The sequence below is a fragment of the Anser anser genome, assembly GCF_964211835.1.
Source record: "Anser anser genome assembly, chromosome: W".
Taxonomy (NCBI): domain Eukaryota; kingdom Metazoa; phylum Chordata; class Aves; order Anseriformes; family Anatidae; genus Anser; species Anser anser.
The window spans coordinates 9,507,794-9,525,892 of record NC_139731.1 but is presented as its reverse complement, the minus strand read 5'-3'; the positions used below and the strand labels follow the sequence as shown (position 1 = coordinate 9,525,892).

The window sequence follows — 18,099 nt, the reverse complement described above, 5'->3', positions numbered from 1 at the left end:
GAGAAAAGATTGGCACCTGCCCCTCCACTCCCCCTCATGAGGAAGCTGTAGACCACTTTTCCAGGCTGAACAGGACAAGTGGCCTCAGCCGCTCCTTGTATGTCTTCCCCTCTAGGCCCTTCACCATCTTTGTAGCCCTTCTCTGGACACTCTCCAATAGTTTCACACCCTTTTTGTACTGTGGTGCCCAGAACCGCACACAGTACTCGAGGTGAGGCTGCACCAGCGCAGAGTAGAGCGGGACAATCACTTCCCTCGACTGACTAGCGATGCCGTGCTTGATGCACCCCAGGATACGGTTGGCCCTCCTGGCTGCCAGGGCACACTGCTGGCTCATATTCAACTTGCTATCAACCACAACCCCCAGATCCCTCTCTATGGGGCTGCTCTCCAGCGTCTCGTCGCCCAGTCTGTACGTATAGCCAGGGTTGCCCTGTCCCAGGTGCAGGACCCGGCACTTGCTCTTGTTAAACTTCATGTGGTTGGTGATCGCCCAGCTCTCCAATGTGTCCAGATATCTTTGCAAGGCCTTTCCACCCTCAACAGAGTCAACAGCTCCTCCCGGTTCAGTATCATCAGAAAATTTACTCAAAACACCTTCTAGTCCTACATCCAAATCGTTTATAAAAACATTGAAGAGAACTGGCCCTAAACTGGAGCCCTGGGGGACCTCACTGGTGACTGGCCACCAGCCTGATGTAGCCCCATTTACCACAACCCTTTGAGCCCTGCCCGTCAGCCAATTGCTCACCCATCGTAGGATGTTTCTGTTTAGCTGTATGCTGAACATTTTGTCCAGTAGGATCCTATGGGAAACTCTGTCAAAAGCTTTACTGAAATCCAAAAAGATCACATCAGCTGGTTTCCCTTGATCGACTAGATGGGTGACTTTATCATAAAAGGAAATCAAGTTAGTCAAACAGGACCTACCCCTCGTGAACCCATGTTGACTGGGACTAATGACTGCATTGTCCCCCAGGTGCGCTTCAGTAACTTCAAGGATCACCTTCTCCATAATTTTACCAGGCACTGATGTGAGACTGACAGGCCTGTAGCTGTCAGGGTCCTCTTTCTTGCCCTTTCTTGAAAATTGGTACAACATTTGCCAGCTTCCAGTCTACTGGGACCTCTCCAGATTCCCAAGACCTTTGAAAAATAATTGAGAGAGGTCCCACGATGACGTCAGCCAGCTCTCTGAACACCCTGGGATGAATCCCATCCGGACCCATGGACTTGTATGGATCCAGGTGGAGCAGCAAATCCCACACACGTTCAGGGTCAGTTGGGAGTTTGTCATTCCCACCGTCACGGTCCTCCAGCTCAGGGTACCCAGGATCCCAAAGCCCATCTTCGGCGTTGAAGATGGAGGCAAAGAAAGCATTAAACGTCTCTGCTTTGCCTTTGTCCTTGTCTGTGAGGTGACCATCCCCATCAAGTAGCGGACCTATGTTTTCTCTGGTCCTCCTTTTTCTGTTCACATATTTTAAAAAGCCCTTTTTATTGTCTTCCATAGACCTGACCAGCTTCAACTCTAATTGGGCTTTGGCCACATGAATTTTCTCCCTACAAATGCGAACAGCGTCCCTGTAGTCCTTCCACATTCCCTGACCCTCCTTTCAGCAGCCATAGACTTTCTTTTTGTGCCTAAGGTACTCTGGCACAAAGTACAGCTACTTTGTCCCATGGTACTCTACCAAGCCGATCCCTGAAGAGGCCAAATTCTGCAATCCCAAAGTCCAGGGTAGCGAGCTTGTTGTGTACTCTCTTCACCGCCCTCAGGATCCTAAACTTCACCATTTCATGCTCACTGCAGCTAAGGCTGCCCTTGAGTTTCACATTCCCCTTCAGACCCTCCCTGTTACTGAGTATGAGGTCCAGCATAGCACCTCTCCTCCTTGGCTGCTCTATCACTTGGAAAAGGAAGTTGTCATCAATGCATTCCAGGAACCACCTGGACTGCCTGTGCCGTGCTGTGCTGTCCCTTCAACAGATATTGGGGTGGTTGAAGTCCCCCATGAGGACCAGGGCTTGTAAACATGAGGCTGCTCCTATCTGCCTGTAGAGGTCCTCATCTGGTTGGGTGGCCTGTAGCAGACCCCTCACTATGTCACCTGTCCCTGCCCTCCCTTTAATCCTGACCCATAAACTCTCAGTCATCTCCTCATCCTAGGCAGAGGTCCATGCCCTCCATGTAGTCATTGACATAGAGGGCAACACCCCTTCTTCATCTCCCCTGCCTGTCTTTCCTGAATAGCCTGTATCCTTGCATTCCAACACTCCAGTCATGGAAATCATCCCACCACATTTCTATGATGCCAATAAGATCATAGCCCTGTAGGTGTGCGCATGTCTCTAACTCCTCTTGTTTATTCCCCATGCTGTATGCGTTGCCGTAGAGGCATTTTAGTTGGGCCCCTGATGAAGCTGACTTACCGGCTGGAGTGTCTGGAATTACTTCATGCTGGTCTTCAGGTGCTCTCCTGCTGACCTGTGAAGTCCTCCTGGACTGGGCTTGTTGGGGCATGAGAACATGTGACTTAGTAGGTGTTTCTTTTCAACAGAGTCTTGTGCCCTGAAGGTAGTATCATCATGGCTGTGGGCACCTACAGTGGCACTTCCCTATAGCTGTTCCTTATACACTTGAAGATGTAACAGTCTCCTGGCATTATGGCAGTTGCCACATATTGTATACTGTGAACAGTAAACTGATGAAAGCGATGCGTGCACCTTTCATATAAAGTGACTTTGGAAAGATTTTAGGAACATGTAGATTTTTGTTAATTAGTATCCACAATGCTTTATAAAGAGACATGCAATCAAATGATCTTTTCTAATCTACAATTATTTTCATTCGTAACTGATGCATACCGGTATTAGAGATTTATACAGTGTATTTATTAGCAAGCTCTTTAGACTTTCTAACCCCTTCCCATCGCATATTTTTCCTTTCTCCCTGGTAGGAAAAATTCCTCTCAGGATGACTACCTGTGCTCTTGTATGGTAATGTCAGCAGCAGGATGAAACAAAAGACCAGGATTATCTAATCTTCATCAGTTTCAGTCTCTTGATGCTGTGCTGCCAGCAAAAATGGTAGTGTGTAGGATCATAGAGGTGTTTTTCCTGGGTAGTGCCTCTACGGCTCTCCTGAAAGGAGCAGAGATGAAAAAAATGGACTACTGAGAGAAGCTAGCGAAAATCATGATGTCACTGTTGCATGATCACTGTTTTTATTTTTGCTGAGTGCTGAAAAGAAGGTGAGATCTTCAGGGTATTTTATTTAACTGGAAAAAGAAAGACTTACAGGTCCCAGATATGTCTGATAATAAGTTAGCTATCTAGTATTATTTACAGATAATTTCTAGTTCAGAAAAAGAAAACATTTATTTAGGAAAATACCTAAACACATGCTTATCTTTAATATCATTAAGTACAGTTTTGGACTATAGCCAAAACAAATCTCTTAATCAGTATGCAGTTTGCTTGAATGGAGAACAGCTTTTGAAGATGCATATAAAAAAATAATATCTGGTAATCATATGCAGGATGCATTAGACTTATTTTCTACTGAGTTGCATATTTCCTGTTTGAGGAGCCTTATTTTTTCAATTAGAGTTTTGCATTTACATATTATGTTACCAAGCTGTCAGATGTCGGAAATTGACTGAAATTTCCATGAATTCTTAATGTGTCAGGTGTGGTTAAAATAAAAATAAAAATGAAGGTTTGACTTGACATCTGTTCTTGAGATGTCATTGTATTGGGACAGCTGAACAGAGTAGATGTTTTTTGCGGAAGATCTCAAATGAAACGGGATTTAAAAAAAAAAAAAAGTTGATTTGACTTCATCTACCCCCTTTTATCTGTACAAAGCAAATTATTAATGTGTGGCTTCTTTTCTGCAGATTGCTACAATTTCTCCAGGGATGGCATCATGTGAAAACACTCTAAATACGTTGAGATATGCAAACAGGTATGGAAAATGTTATTGCTTGTAGCTTTCCATGATGTATAATTGTTTCAGACATTTGTTTAGTCATTTTTTACAACCGTTACAGTAGAATCAGTAGAAACTGCATTTAAGCCATTATCATAGAATCATGATAGAATGGCTTGGGTTGGAAGGGACCTCAAAGATCATCTAGTCCAACTCCCCTGCTGAGCAGGATCACCTAGAGCACATTGTGCAGGATAGCATCCAGGCGGGTTTTGAATATCTCCAGAGAAGGAGACTCCACAACCTCTCTGGGCAATCTGTTCCAGTGCTCTGTCACCCTCCCGGTAAAGAAATGCCTTCTCTTATTCAGCTGGAACCTTCTGTGCTTCAGTTTGAGCCCAGTGCCTCTCATCCTGTCACTGGGCACAACTGAAAAGAAACCGGCTCCATCCTCTTGACACTCTCCCCTCAGATATTTATATACATTAATGAGGTCTCCCCTCGGTCTTCTCTTTTCCAGGCTAAACAGGCCCAGTTCTCTCAGCCTGTCCTCGTACGACAGGTGCTCCAGTCCTCTAATTATCTTTGTAGCCCTCCTCTGGACTCACTCCAGTAGTTCTATGTCCCTCTTGTTCTGGGGAGCCCAGGACTTGACACAGCACTCCAGGTGTGGCCTCACCAGGGCTGAGTAGAGGGGGAGGATCACCTCCCTTGACCTGCTGGCAACACTCTTCTGAATGCAGCCCAGGATACCGTTGGCCTTCTTGGCCACAAGGGCACATTGCCAACTCATGGTCAGCCTGATGTCCACCAGGAGTCCCAGGTCTCTCTCTGCAGAGCTGCTCTCCAGCAGGTCAACCCCCAACCTGTACCGGTGCTTGGGGTTATTCCTCCCTAGGTGCAGGACCCTGCACTTGCCCTCGTTGAACTTCACAAGGTTCCTCTAGGCCCAACCCTCCAGCCTGTCCAGGTCCCTCTGAATGGCAGCACAGCCCTCTGGGGTATCAGTTACTCCTCCCAGTTTTGTGTCATCAGCAAACTTGCTGAAGGTGCACTCTTCTATCATCCAGGTCACTGATGAATAAGTTGAACAAGACTGGACCCAGTACTGACCCCTGGGGGACACCGCTAGCTACAGGCCTCCAACTAGATTCCGCATCACTAAGCACAACCCTCTGAGCTCTGCCATCCAGCCAATTATCAATCCAACCCACTGTCCACTCATCTATCCCACACTTCCTGAGCTTGTCTATGAGGATGTTATGGGAGACAGTATCAAAAGCCTTGCTGAAGTCAAGGTAGACCACATCCACCGCTCTCCCCTCATCTACCCAGCTAGTCATCTCATCATAGAAGGGTAGCAGATTGGTCAAAAATGACTTTCCCTTGCTGAATTCATGCTGACTATAATGTGCTTTTTCATCCCCTTAGCATGCAGTTGCCAGCCTGTTTCATGTATATCTGCTAGCTTATTCTTATCAAAATTCTGCAGTTGCTGTGGCCCAGATTTTGTACTTTCTAAGTATAAGCAAATATCTGAGACACCTAAGTAAAATCTGGCTAATCCAGCAGTGACTTTATAATATACACAGAGAAATAAGCATCTCCAGAGGCTGAGTCAGCACCTCTGAGACCTGTACTGCTCTCTGAAAGTGTTAGCCTATCTTCAGTGATTGTAAAAGGAGTTTTTCCCAGCTGCAGTTCTGCTTAATTTCACATAGATGGGGCAATCTTGTGTGTGCTGCAGTGAGCATTGCTGCAGTTTTCCAGCAAGACCTGGAGTTCACAAAGAATAAAGGAAGCAAGCTAGCACCTAAGCCATCAGTAATCCTGCTGTTTTTTTGTTGTTGTTGGTTTGGTTTGGTTTGGTTTTGTGTGTGTGTTTTGTTTTGTTTTGTTTTTCCAGAAAAGGCTACCACCTAGTGGCCTGGAATCGCATTTTCTTGCCCAAATGAAAGATAAGGGCAAAATTGTGTCTGCTTCTGATTGTCTGGGCACTTCTTACTAGTCACTAATGGGCAAAAAGGGCTGCGAGAAAAGCTTATCACCACTTCCTCTTGGAATCTGAATTTGCCCCTGAATCAAGGGAATTAGTAGCAAGCCTGTCTGGCTTGGACTGGTCTGTGTAATTTCCTTCCTTGTGAAAATGAGGCATCTAGTCTAGTCCCCTGTATTAACGTAAAGGAGGGAGTTTTGTGTTCATGAAGACACGTTGGATCTTCCTGTCCCTTATAGACTACGCATTGCTGAAATCACTTCAGAAAAAGACACTGCAGAAAAATTAAATACCAAAACAGTTGTGCTGAATCTGTTTCTTCATCTTGGTATCCGTTTTGTACGTTGTTACAGGGTGTTGTGGTTTAACCAGGCAAGCAGCAAAGCACTACACAGCTGTTTGCTCCCGCACCCTCCCCCCCCCGCCCCAGTGGGACAGGGGAGATAATCGTGAAGAAAAAAAAGGAAAAGCTAATGAGTTGAAATAAAGACAATTTAATATGAGAGAAAAGGAAGAGAAATAATAATAGTAATAACGATGATAATAAAAATAATAATAGTAGAAAGTACAAAGCAAGTGATGCACAATGCAATTGCTCACCACCTGCCAACCAACGCCCAGGCAGATCCCAAGCAGTGCCTCTTCCCCTGCCCAGACAGCCCCCCAGGTTTATTGTTCAGCATGGAGTCATAAAGTATGTGATATCCTTTTGGCTACTGTCCTCCATCTCCAAGGCAGCTATGCCAAAAGCCCACCAGTACCCTTTTGGGTACTTGAAGTTGAGGTTGTTTTACTTGGGTGGGCAGCCGAGATCCACCTCAGCCGCTCTCTCACTCCCCCTCCTCAAAGAGAAAGGGGCAGAAAACATGATGCAAAGGGCTCAGGGGTTGAGATAAGGACACGGAGGTCACTCAGCAATTACTGTGACAGGCAAAACAGACTCAGGGTAGGGAGATAGTAAGATTTATTTCCTATTACTAACAAACTAGAAAGAAGTGAGAAACAAAGGAAAGAAACCAAAAACGCCTTCCCCCCATCCACCCTATTCCACCTCCTCCCCCCAAGCAGTGCAGGGGAACGGGGGAACGGGGGTTGTAGTCAGTCTATAGCACTTCGTCTCCACCGCTCCTTCTCGGTCACTCTCTTCCCCTGCTCCAATGTGGGTCCCTCCCACGGGATGCAGTCATTCCCAAAATGATCCTGCGTGCACTTCTCACAGGCAGCAGCTCTTCAACAACTGCTCCAAATATGGGTCTGTACCACGGGGACCATCCCTCAGGAGCAAACTGCTCCAACCTGGGTCCTCCACGGGCAGCATCTCCTGCCAGGTCACCTGCTCCATGGGCTACAGGTCTGGCCTGGAACCTGCTCCAGCGGGGGTCCTCCAAAGGTTGCAGCCTCCTTCAGTGCAGGTCCACCTGCTCCACCGTGGTCTCCTCCACGGGCTGCAGCGTGGAAACCTGCTCCACTGTGGTACACCGTGGGCTGCAGGGGGGCAACCTGCTCCACCATGGTCCTCACCACAGGCCGCAGGGGAACTTCTGCTCCAGTGCCTGTAGCACCTCCTGCCCTCCTTCTTCACTGACCTTGGTGCCTGCAGGGCTGCCTCTCCTCTCTCTCTCCCAGCTGCTGTTCCCCAGCAGGTTTTTTTTCCCTTTCTTAAATATGCTTTCAGAGAGGCGCAAACAACGTCACTTATTGGCTCGGCTCTGGTCAGCGGCGGGACCCTTACCTAACATGGGGCAGTGTCTGGATCCTTCTCACAGAAGCCACCCCTATGGCCCCCTGCTACCAAAACCTTGCCACGTAAACCCAATACAGAAGTAACCCCTCCTGAGTAAGTCTATGCCAAGGATGTACAGAGCCTCCAGGCCAGTCACAGTGGAGTGCTTCTGCCACTCCTTCCCAGTTAGACTCACTTCAGCCTCCAATACATTTAACTGTTGGGATCCCCCTGTCACTCCAGAAATACAGATGGGTTCTGCCTCTTTATGCTTGATGGCATTAGGGTACACTGCGCACCGGTGTCTACTTATACATATACTTCTGTGGGTCCGATGTGCCAGGCCATCGAATCCACACAGTCCAATAAACCCGATTGTCCCTCTCCTCCCCCTGGCTGGAGACAGGGCCCCTCTAGGCCTTGTCAAAGTATTCATTACTCTGGAGGACTGCCAGCAATTTTCCCAGAAGACCCCCCCCCTTTTGTGACTGTTTTTCCTTGCAACTCCCATACCCGTGCCTCTAGGGTCGAGGTAGATTTTCCATCCCATTTCCTCATGTCCTCTCCATGGTCACATAGGTAAAACCACAATGTGGCGGGTGGTGTGTACCCTCTGTATCCCCTTTCTTGAGCAGAGGGATGCTTACAGCTGATAGCTGAGATATTGGTTCGTACAGGTTGGGAGGAAGATATATTCTCTTTAAGTTGGTGGACCTCTTGTGAAAGTTTTTCCACAGCCCAGATGCAAGCCCATAGGGAAGAAGAGAGACATTCTTTGTGCTACCAAAGTTGTCTAGCCAATTCATCCGCTGTGCATCCCTCTCGGTTTCTCCAGGTCATTACTGCCAATGAGCTGGCATACGATGATGGTGTGCTAAGTACAAATTTCATCGCGTGCACTTGACTTCATCTGGATCTTTGGATAACTGGTCATTGTCTAGGTCATCATAAATCACCTCCAGCACACCTAATTCCTTTAGGTACTGGATACCTCTGTCCATGGTGTTCCACTTTTTGGGATGACATGCAACATCTTCCTTGAAGAGATACCTTTCCTTCACGACTGACAGGAGATGCCTCCAGAGGGTGAAAACTTGTACTCCTTTTCCAATTGCTTTGTCAATGCCCCCTTCCCTAGCGAGGGATCCCAGCTGCCTGGCTTCCCTCCCATCTAATTCCAGACTATTGGCTCCACTGTCCCAGCACCAGAGCAGACAGGTGACAAGGTGCTCATCTGGACAGTGGCTGAAATCTTTTCGCATATCACAGAATCACAGAATCACAGAATTGTAAGGGTTGGAAGGGACATCCAGAGATCATCGGGTCCAATCCCCCTGCCAAAGCAGGTTCCCTAGAGCAGGTTGCCCAGGTAGGTGTCCAGATGGGCCTTGAATATCTCCAGAGAAGGAGACTCCACAACCTCCCTGGGCAGACTGTTCCAGCGCTCCGTCACCCTCACCGTGAAGAAGTTCTTTCCCATGTTGGTCCGTAACTTCCTGTGATCCATTTTGTAGCAATTGCCCCTTGTCCTGTCCCCACAAACCACTGAAAAGACATTGGCCAAATCCCTCTGTCTCCCACACCTCAGGTATTTATAAACAATAAGATCCCCTCTCAGTCTTTTTTTCTCCAGGCTGAACAGACCCAGGTCTCTCAGCCTTTCCTCATAGGGGAGATGCTCCAGGCCCCATATCATCTTTGTGGCTCTCCGCTGGACTCTTTCAGGAGATCCCTCACTTTTTTTGTACCGGGGAGCCCAGAACTGGACACAGTACTCCAGGTGAGGCCTGATCAGGGCAGAGTAGAGGGGGAGTATCACCTCCCTTGACCTGCTGGCCACGCTCCTTTTAACGCACGCCAGGATCCCATTGGCCTTCTTGGCCATGAGGGCACACTGATGGCTCATGGTCAACCTGTCGTCCACCAGGACCCCCAGGTCCTTCTCCGCAGAGCTCCTCTCCAGCAGGTCGTTCCCCAGCCTGTACTGATGCATGCGGTTGTTCCTTCCCAGGTGCAGGACTCTACACTTGTTCTTGTTAAACCTCATCTGGTGTATTCCTGCTGAGCTCTCCAGCCTGTCCAGGTCTTGCTGAAGGGCAGCACAGCCTTCTGGCATGTCAGCCACTCCTCCAGCTTTGTATCATCAGCATACTTGCTGAGGGTGGACACTATTCCCTCATCAAGGTCGTCGATGAAGATGTTGAACAAGACCGGACCCAGCACCGACCCCTGGGGAACACTGCTAATCACAGGTCTCCACCCAGACTCTGCGCCGCCGGTCACCACCCTCTGAGCTTGGCCAGTCAGCCAGTTCTCAACCCACCTTACTGTCCTCTCATCTATCCCACACATTCTCAGCTAAATCCTATGCTTTCTCAGCTATCTTGTAGCTCATGCTGGGATAGGCCTTGGGTAGTTATTGATGCTCTTATGATATCTTCCTCTGTCCTCCTGTTCCCATGATCGTCCAGTTTGAGAATAGCCTGCCTTATTGTCTTCTTCCTCCTTTCTTGTCTGAGTAGGAGCTCCTTTCCTTTCCAAATTGCCTGACTTTCGCATCCATTGTTTTGTCTTGCATATAGGGGCAACTGATAATGCCACAGGTTTCTTCTTTGTCCCATCCATGGGGCCTGTCACAGGGAATGGCGTGGCTGCAGGGCCCGTTAGATGAATTGGAGTGGCTGGAGGGCCTGTTGCAGGAGCTGGAGTGTCTGCAGGAAATTGACACGGGGGTTGGGAGTGCCTCCAGGGCCTATCACAGGAGTAAGAGTAGCTGCAGGGCCTGTTGCAGGGGTTGTAGTGGCGTTGATTGTGGCTTGGTAAACATAGGCCAAGTCCCAGCACACTTCAGAGATTTGTGTCTCTTTGGAATTGACAGGGTGATGACACACCTTTTTCAAGCATACTGCCAGTTTTTCAGGATTCTGCACTTGTTCAGGGGTGAATTTCCAAAGCACTGGAGGTGCCCACTGCCCTAACTGCCTGCCCATATCCTCCCACACTCCCTGCCACTCATAACTATCCTGCCTCAAAACAGATCTCTGGATGACATTCTCAAGCAGTTGTTTAACCTTAAACAAAACCTGAAACTCATTCAAGAGACATAACAATAACAACATGCTGGTTTAAACATCCCAAGGACATTCAAAGTTTTGAAGATCTATCATAAATAGCTTGGAGGAGAAGGAGGAGGTGAAGGAGAAAGGGAGAGTGACAAAGCAGGGAGAAGTGTGTCCTGTTGTCCCCCCATAGATTGGCTCCCCAAGGAGAAAAGGCAGAGTGCAATTATTAATGGTTTACGAGAGATGGTTCGCAAAGTACAGAAGTGATGGCAATGCTGAGTGCAACTACCAGATTAGTCTCATGACCAGCAATTTTATCATATCATAAGCCAATGTTACACAGTACAGCAAAATAATAACCTTAAACCATCCCCCAGAAATGATAAACAGCATGACAGGGAACACATACAGTAAGTAATGTGCTATACAACTCTATTCAGAAAACAGACACAGCAGACCTGAGATCAAAAAAATCAACATTGTGATCAGCAACGAGTAAACTGATCTGATGCTTATATCAATTTTGTTTTAACATACTCTGTTCAGAGCTGTCATTATCTCAACTCTTTGAGCCCTACCTTGGGCGCCAAAAGGACTGTTGTGGTTTAACTCGGCAGGTAGCTAAGCACCATACAGCCAACTAGCCAGGGGGATGTGGGAGAGAATCGGGAGGAAAGTAAAAGTAAAAGCTCGGGCGTTGAGATAAAAACATTTTAATAGGACAGAACAGGAAGAGATAATAATAATAGAGTGCTCCCTCAGGAAGTTTGCAGACCACGTTGGGGGGAAAATGTTGATCTGCCAGTATAAAGGCCCTGCAGAGGGACCTGGACAGGTTGGATCGATGGGCAGAGGCCAATGGGATGAGGTTCAAAATGGCTAAGTGTTGGGTCCTGCACTTTGGTCACAACAACCCCATGGAATGCTACAGGCTTAGGGCAGACTGGCTGGAAAGCTGTGCAGAGGAAAAGGATCTGGGGGTGTTGGTCGATGCTTGCCTGAACATGCCCAAGTGGTCAAGAAGGCCAATAGCATCCTGGCTTGTATCAGGAATAGTGTAGCCAGCAGGACCATGGAGGTGATTGTCCCCCTGTACTCTGCTCTGGTGAGGCCACACCTCGAATGCTGTGTTCAGCTTTGGGCCCCTCACTACAGGAAGGACATTGAAGCCCTGGAGCATGTCCAGAGAAGGGCTACAAAGCTGGTGAAGGGTCTGGAACACAAGTCCTATGAGGAGCGGCTGAGGGAACTGGGGTTGTTTAGTCTGGAGGAGAGGAGGCTCGGGAAACCTTATTGCTCTCTACTACTACCTGAAAGGAAGTTGTGGGGAGCTGGGGGTCGACCTCTTCTCACAGATAACCAGCGATAGGACCAGAGGAAATGGCCTCAAGTTGCACCAGGGGAGGTTTAGGTTGGAAATTAGGAGAATTTCTTCTCAGAAAGAGTGGTCAGGCATTGGAATGGGTTGCCCAGGGAGGTGGTGGAGTCACCGTCCCTGGGGGTGTTTAAGGAAAGGTTGGATGTGGCACTTAGGGACATGGTTTAGTGAGTAATATCGGTGGTAGGTGGACGATTGGACCAGATGATCTTGGAGGTCTTTTCCAACCTTAATTATTCTATAATTCCATGATTCTATAATGATTATAATAATAATAATAATAGAAAAAGCAAGTGATGCACATTGCAGTTGCTCACAACCTGCTGACCGATGCCTAGCCCATCCCTGAGTAGTGGTCCCCGCCCACCCCAGCCAGCCACCCCATATTAATTGCTCAGCATGACATCACATGGTATGGAATATCCCTTTGGCCAGTTTGGGTCAGCTGTCCTGGGTCTGTCCCCTCCCAGCTTCTTGTGCACCCTCAGCCTCCTCGCTGGTTGGGCAGTATGAAAAAGCTGAAAAGTCCTTGACTTAGTGTAAGCACTGCTCTGCAACAACTAAAACATCAGTGTGTTATCAACCTTATTCTCATCCTGAATCCCAAACACAGCACCCTACCAGCTACTAGGAGGAAAATTAACTCTATGCTAGCCCAAACCAAGATACAGAGTAAATGCCTATCACTGTAAAGTTGTATTGTGTTTTTTGTATTTTTTTTCTAGGAATATAATATCATTTTCATAGTACAGTTAGTTCTTAGGTGCTGAGCACCACTGTGTGTACAGTATCACAGTATCACAGTATCACAGATTTCTAGGTTGGAAGAGACCTCAAGATCATCGAGTCCAACCTTCGACCTAACACTAAGTACTCCACTAAACCATATCGCTAAGCTCTACATCTAAACGTCTTTTAAAGACCTCCAGGGATGGTGACTCCACCACCTCCCTGGGCAGCCCGTTCCAATGCTTAATAACCCTTTCGGTAAAGAAGTACTTCCTAACATCCAACCTAAAACTCCCCTGTCGCAACTTTCGCCCCTTCCCCCTCGTCCTGTCACCAGGCACGTAGGAGAACAGACCAACCCTCTCTACAGAACAGACCACCTCTCTACAGCCTCCTTTAAGGTAACTGTAGAGAGCGATAAGGTCGCCCCTGAGCCTCCTCTTCTCCAGGCTGAACAAGCCCAGCTCCCTCAGCCGCTCCTCGTAAGACTTGTTCTCCAGACCCCTCACCAGCTTGGTCGCCCTTCTCTGGACTCGCTCGAGCACGTCCATGTCCTTCTTGTAGCGAGGGGCCCAAAACTGAACACAGTACTCAAGGTGCGGCCTCACCAGAGCCGAGTACAGGGGCACAATCACTTCCCTAGACCTGCTGGCCACACTGCTTCTTATACAGGCCAGGATGCTGTTGGCCTTCTTGGCCACCTGGGCACACTGCTGGCTCATATTCAGCCGACTATCAACCAATACTCCCAGGTCCTTCTCGGCCAGGCAGCTTTCCAGCCACTCATCTCCCAGCCTGTAGCTCTGCTTGGGGTTGTTGCGCCCCAGGTGCAGGACCCGGCACTTGGCCTTGTTGAACTTCATACAGTTGACCTCAGCCCATCGCTCCAGCCTATCCAGATCCTCCTGCAGAGCCTTCCTGCCCTCGAGCAGATCGACACACGCACTTAGCTTGGTGTCATCTGCAAACTTACTGAGGGTGCACTGGACGCCCTCATCCAGATCATCGATAAAGATATTAAAGAGGGCCGGCCCCAGTACCGAGCCCTGGGGGACTCCACTAGTGACCGGCCTCCAACCAGATTTGACTCCATTCACCACAACTCTTTGGGCCCGGCTATCCAGCCAGTTTCTAACCCAGCGAAGCGTACGCCAGTCCAAGCCCCGAGCAGCCAGTTTCTTGAGGAGAATGTTGTGGGGAACTGTGTCAAAAGCCTTACTGAGGTCAAGGTAAACCACATCCACAGCCTTTCCCTCATCCACCAAGCGCGTCACTTGGTCATAGAAGGAGATCAGGTTCGTCAAGCAGGACCTGCCTTTCATAAACCCATGCTGACTGGGCCTGATCGCCTGCTTGCCTTGCAAGTGCCGCGTGATGACCCTCAAGATAATCTGCTCCATGAGCTTTCCTCGCACTGAGGTCAAACTGACAGGTAACAGGTAACTACAGTGTAAGACAGTGGGCAGGATAGGATTTAAATTTTTGTAGCTGTAGTGGTTTTATATTTTAAAATCATAGAATCATTTAGGTTGGAAAAGACCTCTAAGATCATCTACTCCAGACTCTAAAAGGAGCAGTTTAATTGAATATTGAATATCGACCAAATTTTATTTACTGCACTAACTAAATTTTGGAATTACTCTTCTGAAAACACTGCTATTGTATTCTCCTGCAGATTAGTAGCACTGTTTTTTTCCAGGTCTGTTAGTGATCTTTATCTCTATTTGCAGAAAGTTTAAATAAGTTGATGCTTTTATTTGTGTTTTAATTTAAACATAATTTATTAGGTTTTTAAACTATAAAAGAAGAATGCTTAAGAAAGAGTTGCCATTTTAACTGTGTTTATGAGATCATTTTTTCTTAATTTGATGCTGTATTTTGCTACTGCAGAGTAAAGGAATTTGGAATTAGTCCTTCGGACATTCCCTTCTCACAGGGTAGTGGCAGTCGCTCTGATCTCTCTCCTTCCTATGAGTATGACGACTTTTCTCCTTCAGTCACCAGGTCTACTTTATTCTATACATTAAATATTCATTTTGAAGTTTTTATTTTAGCTATGTATTTTTACAGACCAACCTTTCACATTATTCCCCTTGTCTTGAATCACGCACTTTTTTTTTTATTTATTTTGCTTGGCAGGTGATGGTTCTGCATGATCTGCAGTCACCTTCCCAGTACTTTGTTCATCCTCCTTAAACATCTACCCTTTGTATCCAGGCTTGCTATTTTCCTTCATACATTTAAAAAATAAAATAAATAAAATAAAATAAAATAAAATAAAATAAAATAAAATAAAATAAAATAAAATGGTGATGTCACCTTTGTATATTTAGTGAACCAAATCTGACAAGTCTGTTTAAGATATTTTTGCCTTTGAAATTATTTTAGTTTAAGGTTATATTCATTATTATTTTTTTAAAACACAGTTGGGTGCACAGAAAAAAGAAAGATGGTCAAGTTTTGGGTGTTGAATGAACTTTTCTATCATATATTATTTACTGTTAAGGAGTTCATATTGAGGAGATTTTTGTTCTCAGCATTTTAATGAGTAGTAAGAGTTAATTTTAAAAATTACTTTTGTTAGAAAATGGACTTCAATCCATATTTAGTTGAAACTGAATGGTCCATGGTTTTTACAAGTCGGACTGACGTCTTTTTGGCAAATTAAATTTGTGAAGGTAGCATCATCATCCATGTTAAATGAATTAAATTATATATAAACCCATAGAGCTTTATTTTTGGTGGTGGCTACTTTGCACAGGAAGTTATTAATTTGAAAATGAAATATTTTCTGATTGTAGGGTGAAGGAGCTGACAGTTGAGCCTAGTGCTACAGGGGATATCCGTCCCATTATACACCACACTCCCAATCAGATCGATGACTTGGACACGCAATGGAGCATGGGAATCTCTCCTCAGAGAGATGATCTCAAACTGTTATGTGAACAAAATGTGAGTAGTTTACAGCATTATATGTAAAGAGATGACAATAAATACCATGGTAGAAGAAAAAAAGATTAATGTGTATTTATAGCCTGTTAGCAGTATAATTAAGTAAATACAACACGCATCTTCACCATCTCACTTTATAATTCATTCCCATATAGAATTTAAAAAGAAAAAGGTTTCTTGAAGGGTGAGAGGAGAATATTTTATTTTTCTTTATCTTTCTCACTGATTAGGATTTTTAATGTCTAGAAAGTGTCTGTTCTAGGCGCTGATGGTTTTTAGAATGCATATTTTCCACTATAGCTTCATCTTGCGTTAGGCAGTTAGAAATATCCTGGGAAATTTGTATGTTTTGTTTAAAACACTTGTGGTTTTGAGCATTATTTTCCATGCATCCAGCACCCATTTCAAGTGAGTTTGCCTTTCTCTGCATTTAGGAATCTGGCTGCCCATCATTCCTCTTACAGACATCCTGATTTTCATGGAGTGAAACCCCAGTGCCCTGTTTGGGAGAGAACCACACCACGTTCCCAAAATGTCTCCCTGGACTGAACGAGTAGGGAGCTGGGGCTGAAAGGCATCTTCCAAAGGACATTTTCTCATTGTTAATTATCAGCAATTGTCCTGGTTCCTTAAATGTTCGATAGGGATTAAAACTCAGTTTGTGAAAATGCCAATGAAAGATAGAAAAGAAAAATCTATACTATCCTAATATATTTTTCTCAAGATTCTATTCCTTCTCAAATACTTCTTTGTGGTCTTTGCTGTATTTCTCTCATTTTAGTAATGGGCTCTAGAACATGCTATGTGATTCCGAGTTTCCCACTGGACAGACATATTCTTTCATATCACACTTTTTCATTGTTCATGTGGAATTCAATTAAGCTTTACAATGTATATTTAAAAAGATTTCAAAGGCATGGTATAAGGAACCATACTGTCTTGCTAAAAAATGAATTGCAAACTACCTAGTGCTTTCCCCTTTGATTGTTGATTATTGTCTACAGAAGTCCTGTTTGCCCAAGTTTGTAAATCTATGCTGTGCATTCTTCTAACGTATTAATCACTATGTATTTTTTAGATTTTTCACTTTAGGTTTATTTATTTTTTTCCAAAGTATGACTTTAATTTTGATTTCCTGAAATGTATTGAATGTGTTCTCTTTTCTGAAAATTATTGTCTGTCTTTTGTAGCATGCATAACAAAGGCCCTGACAGAAAACCTAGTTTTCTGTAGGTGTTAAAACCTACTAAAAATTACCGTTATTCCCTTGTTACTTTGTCTTCCCACGATTTTAACTTGTTCTTCTAATGTGGAATATTCTGTTTTCCAGTATTCACAAGGATGAGTGGCTGGAAATATTTAATGAATATGAACTAAATTTAACTATGTTAACATTTTTATTTTTATTGTCCTCTCCCTTCATTTCTGAAGGCTTTCATGTCAGAAGTATAAAATTCTATTTTTGACAAGCTCTGCTTTATGCATATTTCTTTTCATGCTCTGTGATAGGATGGAACATATTCAGTATATTTCCTGTAGCCACAGTTCTTTCCAGACTAACAAGCTTTTATTGTTTTTAGGAAGAGGAAGTTTCTCCACAATTGTTTACTTTTCATGAAGCTGTGTCACAAATGGTAGAAATGGAAGAACAAGTAGTAGAAGACCACAGGGATGTCTTCCAGGTAAAGGACGGAGCTCTGCTTTGTTTTATCCTAATACAGGAATTCAGATTTTCCCAAGTAAAGCACATATCCTGCATATGATGCAGGATATCATCTGGTCATTCCTCTGCAGTTAGGGTTTTCTAAATTATTTTATTACACTAACCCCATTGTAGCAAACAAATAGGGACAGATGTTTAGCTCTCATAACCACTAATCTTCGTCCCCAGGATGAAAGAGAAGCATGTTTTTCTATCATCCAAGAAATCTAGTAAAATTGTCTTTTTTTTTTTTTCTCACAAGCATTCCTAAATAGACTGTTCACTCTAAGAAAAGTTGCTATTTTCTTTTTACTTTCTTTTTACTACTGAGATATTTTCTGTTTTAGTCCTTTTCCAGCGTTAGCGACTGTGTTTTTTCTAGCTGCAGTAAGTTCATTCAGATTGGTCTTGAACTTTTCATTTCTATGATTCATTCTATGATTCTATGATTTCGTTGTCTAATCTATGCCAATATTCCTATTTCAAAGCTGGAAATTAATAGTAATGTCTCTATCAGAACCATTTCTGTTGACAGTTTGGTCATCTCCCTCTGAGATCCAGAAGAGACAGATATTTTTCTAACTGCCTGTTTGCTTCCTTTTTACAGATACATAAAGGTTTTC

At 45.2% G+C, this 18,099-nt stretch overlaps 1 protein-coding gene across 10 annotated transcripts in view; it reads left to right on the top strand.

Moving 5' to 3' along the window:
• Positions 1-18,099, top strand: part of LOC310888739 (kinesin-like protein KIF2A) — a 368,750-nt gene that overhangs the window by 129,660 nt on the left and 220,991 nt on the right. For 6 of the 10 annotated variants that reach the window (XM_083815725.1, XM_083815728.1, XM_083815727.1 and 3 more), the window contains 4 exons: positions 3,903-3,970; positions 14,713-14,826; positions 15,624-15,774; positions 17,355-17,456. In XM_083815725.1, the coding sequence (XP_083671851.1) occupies positions 3,903-3,970; positions 14,713-14,826; positions 15,624-15,774; positions 17,355-17,456 (435 nt within the window). Of the gene's footprint in view, positions 1-3,902; positions 3,971-14,712; positions 14,827-15,623; positions 15,775-16,208; positions 16,328-17,354; positions 17,457-18,099 lie in introns of those variants that run through there. The other 4 variants (XM_083815730.1, XM_083815732.1, XR_014576113.1 and 1 more) reach the window with 3 other exon arrangements.